Genomic DNA, 6,597 nt, shown 5'->3' with positions numbered 1-6,597 from the left:
CAAAACTTAATGTTCGCCTGTACTTCAAGATGTTCTTGCTCTATAATCTTAACGTTACAACATGTCAAGATAACCGGGAGCAAATGTTGATATCATCAAATGAATCTATTTGCGGTGTTTTACGTTATTGCAAAAATTGTTTCTTACTTTACTTTATATAATAAGTTATATCTTTATAAAAGAGAACGGACGGGGGCGATTACTTGATACTATGGTTATTGAAATTATCATAATTTCTATGTAGCGTTATATCAATGCCGGTAGTCTGATCAAGAATAATTAATATTTAATAATGATACCAAAGTTTGTTATATTTTATGTAAGAATGAAAATATATGAGGACAGTCTAATTATATATTGAACAGCCCTCGTACTATTTTACTGTCCCTTCAGTTTTTTTTCTCACATGCTAATATTACATGTATATGTGTGAGAGCTGAAACCTGTATATTAAATATCGAGTTCAATATATAAATTATGCGTCTGACAAGCCGTATTTTGAACTTAATCGTGTAAATGATATAATTGAATGACGGTATTTTCCTAACGTTACTTTTCTGATAGATAACTTTTGTAACAACTTCAATATTGCACTGGCAAAACTAATCGTTTTGCCTTAGAAAATGCTGATAATTATCTATTTCATAATATGTGTTCCTTTAGTCACTGTTTACTTCAGACCGATCCGTAAAGGGTGAATTTCGTTTATATAGTAATTTATTCTTTATATATACAAGTTAAATACTTCGAGAAACATAAACTAAGATAGGAAGATGTCACATGCAGGAAACATATGAAGCATAGTTGAAACTAAACGTGATTAATATCAGGACATAGAGCATGAAAGTTGAAAATGCGAAGGAAAAAAATATTTTTGCTTTTCATGATTATCTTTGGTTTACAGCTTCTTTCTGGTAAGTAACTGAAACACATTTGTAATACAAAAACGCAATTAATTGTTGAAAAAATTATTTTCTATACATCTATATCATAAGAATAAGCTACAAAACAAAACAAAAAATATGTTATGAAGAACAGAATTTTACAAATTTTTGATATTGTCATTTGTTTTCACTTTTGTACTTTCGACTTTGTACAATTTTTTTGGTTTTTAATAATTTTTGTTTAATATGTTGTCTCTTTTTGAAATCAGACCGAATTATTTTGGCGATTTCTAAATTGTCTTTACGTCCAGGAAACTAACTAAAATAAAAGTAATATGAAATGTTTATGTGTTGACTATGAGTATAAAGTTTAACTGTTATATGAAGACTTTAATTGAGCCGTGTCATGACAAAATCAACATAATGGGTTTGCGACAAGCATGGATCCAGACTAGCCTGCGCATCCGCGCAGTCTGATCAGGATCCATGCTGTCCGCTTACAAACCCTATTACAAGTAGAGAAACTGATAGCGAACAGCATGGATCATGATCAGACTGCGTGGATGCGCAGGCTGGTCTCGATCCATGCTGGTCGCAAACCAATTATTTTGGTTTTGTCGTAACGCGGCTCATTTGTTTTCTGGCATAGTGGTATAAAGGTTGATATATGAAGACGTATATATTTTCAAGCATAAAGCTTTATTGTTACATGAAGACTTAATGTGCAGTTGCTTTCAATCATAGTTTATGTAAAGGATTATACACATGTGAAAGAACAAAATGTGAAATGAATTGCAAAATAGGCTTTGTCTGTCACGATGCATTTTCTCTCAATGCAAGCTATAAAATACGTATGCATAATTTGTTTTACTTTATTATATGAACGAATGCAAATGGACACTTCGACGAACATATTGTCAACAAATAAAAGTCAACATAATAAGATCACATTAACGACTATGTATCAAAATGTGTTTGCCATTTAAATTCCATAAGGTTGCTTTTAAACATGTTTAAATGTAATTTCTTCTGTTTTAATTGATATCGCAAACATATGATTCCATCACAAAATTAAATCATTTTATTTTAACTGTGTAAAAATTTATGAATAGCCAAAACGTTTTATTATATTTATCTCGATACATGTGTAGTTTTATTCATAACTTATCACTTATCACTTCAAAAAGGTCCCTCCGTGGTGATTGCAAATGAATGTTTTAAATTTTTTGATAAAGATTTATATTCCTAGGAATATGTTACGTGACGGAAGTTCATGACTCAAATCAAACGAACGAAAGTTCTAGGAAACTTCAAGAGGTATTGAAATAAAGAACATTTTTGTCTATCGTAAAGTATCATTTAGAATGTAATCAATTCAATATGTTAAATTTCTTAAATAAAATAAATTTACTTAGCTGTAATCAAATTTACAAGCTTAGAAACAAAAAATGTAAAATCAAGTGAGTGCAAATTTAAGGCAACACATATATTTAACAGTTTCTTTCAGGAAAAATGTGTCCTTTCGAATGGCATATTGATGAATGATACGAACAGGTTAGATACACTTAATAAAGCATGTAGAACATTGGGCTTTTCGGAGGATGTTAATTCAACGGATATAAGGGCACATATGTCACCAAACCTAAAACTTTTGTACTGTAGAGTAAATAAATGTGCATCCACAATGACACTAGAATTACTTAAGCAGTTGTATAGCTGTGATACAGAATGCTTAATTAAACATGCTGAACGTGTTCGTCTAAAAGCAAACGCACGACAGGTGATGGATGATGCATTTTCGTTTATGGTTGTTCGTGAACCTTACGGACGTTTGTTTTCCACTTACTGCAACATTTTCTATTTCCCAAAAGAAGATTGGCTTTACAGAGGAACCAAACTCATTAAACTTACACGGTTAAATATTTCAAATGACAGCCTCGTTTATGGGCATGATTTAACTTTTTCTGAATTAGTAAAATATACAGTAGACACATTTGAAATTGGTAATCGTATGGATGAACATGTCCGACCAATGCACCATAAATCATGTAATCCTTGTGTTTTTAAGTTTGATTTTATTGCACATCTTGAGACCTTACAAAACGACTTTGACTTTATTTTTAGTAAGCAACACGAGGAACAATACGTAGGAATGTATCAAAAGAATACTGTGATATCCTTAAAAGATTGGACAACTTTAGGGCCTATTAAGCATTTATTCAGAACGATTCCTTTGTTGAAAGGTTCAACTATATCTCTTTATAATGTGTACCTTCGTGCTTGGTGCTATTACCAAATAACAGGACATGTATTAAATGCAATCAACTTTCCATATTATGAAAGCGATCTGATTGAAATTCGAAAAGAAGACTTTATAAGAGAGTTGACTAAAGCAATGAAGATATCATTGATTCATAAAGACAGATTAAAATTACAGAGAGCAGAAGCGATGATTCAGGCTTATTCAACTATATCTGATGAATATATGGAGCGATTAAGCAATGTCGTATTAGGCGATTGTCTTTTATTTGGATATGAAAACAAACCGGCACATCTATTTGATACAACTAACTGTTTGCAGAAAAAATCGGACTTTAATTATTTTAAGGGTTTGTGAATCCTTTTGATCAACGCAGTTTAAAAATCAAACACTTTTAAAAGACATTTAAGGTGACAACAGACACTTTCCTTGGTACTCACATAAATGTCATTTAAACCAACTTATTTTAGTAATAATTGTTTTTTATTTAATCTTTGTGCATTAAATGTCGCTGATCATCATATAAAATAACATATTTGAAAAAATGTCTTTGTTAATGATTGATTTTTAATAAAAATCCTAAAATTTTAAATCGTCATATCAAAGTCTTTTTTTTTATTTTTTTATATCAATTTTTTGCAAAATAAGCATACTTATAATATCTGGGGAATTGTGTCTCAAATTTTTTCTATCTTTCCCAAAAAATATTACGTAACGTCAAACAATTGATGCTACTTTTTTCACCATACATATTACGTAATTAAAGATAATTAAGTCGCTGGTTGAGCAAACCAAAATCCCTGACACGGTTCCCTCCGTAAATGAATTCCCTTTCATGTGCTTTAAACCGCATATTAATTGCTTGATTATTAAAAAAGTTATGCCGATTCAAAGTTAGTTCGACCCGCATCAAACGAAATGTCATAAATCGGCTGTTCTATCTCGGACCCCTACGTTTCACGCTAAATAATTGCATAATACACAAATATCGCACCAGAGAGGGTCACAGATTGCGGTAACATACTCTAACAACATTTTATGACCCAGTGACATCTGACCAATTAAAAATTTGCTGATTAATATCAGTTTATAACAGAATTTTCTTCAAATCTTAACGCGATTTACTGTCCGTCTGGTATCGGTCGCACATGTCACGTGACTTTCGGTAAAATTTGAGACACTCGGTGGGGGGAAATGAACGTATTTGCGCGCCGCTAGCGGGGTATTTAATTGTTTCACTTTTGAAGTTTATTATAATTATCATCAGCATTATTATTATATTTTACCAGTGCCACTCTGTCTGTGTATTCGTGTATGAAATTCTGTTAAAATATAAATTAGAATAACAAAAAAATGAGCTTCTGACGGTATTTTAAAGGCCATGGTAGATGTATAAATAAGAACAGGATATTATATATTTTTTCCTCCAAATTGATATAAATGTTTCACATATTTTAATAGAAATAAAAGGTATCACTCGATCATTATGATCTGACCTTCTTGACTTCTATTATCATGAAAATCATCTATGCAAGGTATAGATATCCAGTTTCTACTGGGATATACAATAAATTCCATACTTTGTCCCAGGTTTATTAGAACTGTGTTCGATTTACTGGCAAACAATTTATTCAAAGCATTCACTGATAATATATATTAATTTATTATATACTTATAAATGAAATATTGAGAAATATTGATGAAATAAAATGCATATTTTCATTTTCCGTATTTTCACTGCAGTGAAACATATTTTCCGTATTTTCACTGGTGTCTTGCCGGACTACTTTCTTTTAAATTCTGCCAGTACACAAAATTTAAGGGAAAGTCTTTCAAATTTTAATGTCAAAAAAGAGAAAAATGTATATAATAAACAGAAAATTCAAGTTTTTTCTATAAATACATGATTTATTTTCATCTTGTGGCATGAAAATTACCATATTTCACTCGTGGCTACCGCCACTCATGAAATATTTATTTTCATACCACTCGATGAAAATAAATCATGTATTTATAGAAAAAACTTGAATATCCTCTATATCTTTTTTATTGATTCATAGAGAAATAATCATCCTTAAACAATCTAAAATGGTTTAGAAATTTGTCAGGGACACATTACCACAAGTCATATAGGCGTTCACATAAAAAATGTTGTCTGTTTTTGTTGTTGTTTTACTTGACATTGTTAGAAAACGAGGTTGAATGTAAAGCAAGCCGTTGAATCTGTACAAAAGTCCATAAACTCAATGTAATATCTATCAGATTAAAGGGACAGACAAATTATTTCCACACATTATGGATATTTTAGCAACTATATTTTTAATCAACCCCGTGGTCGTGTGATTTGCCGCTATGCTTAATTATTTATGCTTCATACATTATGTTACGTACATTGACCGATATATATATATATCGATTACTCTGAATCATGTAAAGCTTACTCTTGATTACCAGCCTTCCTAAAACCATTACTCTTGTTACCCAGAATGATATTTGGCTTACTCTTGATTACCCACTTTACATATCTCTTATTTAACTGATTCTTAATCATATAAACGTGAAGCTTACCCAACTAACTCTAAAGCAGAGGAAGCTTACTCTTCATGACACACCTAACTATAAAACATTACTACTATTACTGTGAATGATATAAAGCTTGCTCTTGATTTCCCACCTTACTAACACCATCACTTAGGTTACCCTAAATGAAATTTAGCTTACTCTTGATAACCCAGCTTACTAAAGACATTACTAAAGTTAACCTGAATCATGATCAGTTAAGCCTTGATTACTCAGCTTACTTATGTCTTTAATAAACTGATTCTCAATCAAGTTTACCTTACTCCAGATTGTCCAGGTAACGTTAAGCTTACCCAGCTTACTCTAAAGCAAAGGAAGCTTAATCTTGATTACCCAACAATTAATAAAACTATTACTACGATTACCCTGAATGATATTTAGCTTACTCTTGATTATCCACCTTACTATAGACATAACTCACGTTAGCCTGCATGATATTAAGCTTACTCTTGATTAGCCTGCTAACTCATATCTTTACAAAACTGATTCTGAATTAGTATCAAAATGCACGTGTATGTATTGATTTGGGAACTGTATAATAAGATTTTAAATCCAACACCAAATACGGCTTCTTTTTCAAGAAATCAAACCCCTACACTGCGTAATATCAATTCTAATTTCAGATGATTTCTTTTCGCCTCACCATAATAACATTTTCAGGTATGCACAGTTCAATTTTAGCTTCAGTGTCAGTAAAATCTTATACTAATTTTTCAAAATTAGTCATTAAATGTACACATGACAATCCCTTGAGAATGTTGTAAGAAACTTTATATTCCAAACGATGTGCATTGCGTATATTTAAAAAAAAGTTCACCCCTGTATGTATTTGTGCGGACCAATTAATAAGGTTTAGAAAACAATTAACGTCGC

At 31.1% G+C, this 6,597-nt stretch overlaps 1 protein-coding gene across 1 annotated transcript; it reads left to right on the top strand.

Annotated features, from left to right (window-relative positions):
- Positions 1-503: 503 nt before the first annotated feature.
- LOC132758944 (uncharacterized) lies at positions 504-3,691 on the top strand. Its single transcript, XM_060750651.1, has 3 exons — positions 504-914; positions 2,134-2,201; positions 2,392-3,691. Exons 1-3 carry the CDS (start codon positions 854-856, stop codon positions 3,499-3,501), a joined length of 1,239 nt encoding a protein of 412 aa, XP_060606634.1. The 5' UTR covers positions 504-853; the 3' UTR covers positions 3,502-3,691.
- The last annotated feature ends 2,906 nt before the right edge of the window (positions 3,692-6,597 follow it).

This window comes from Ruditapes philippinarum, unplaced genomic scaffold (genome assembly GCF_026571515.1).
Source record: "Ruditapes philippinarum isolate M1 unplaced genomic scaffold, ASM2657151v2 ctg14665_1_1_1_1, whole genome shotgun sequence".
NCBI classification, from domain to species: Eukaryota; Metazoa; Mollusca; class Bivalvia; order Venerida; family Veneridae; genus Ruditapes; species Ruditapes philippinarum.
This window is presented reverse-complemented; position numbering and strand designations above follow the sequence as displayed.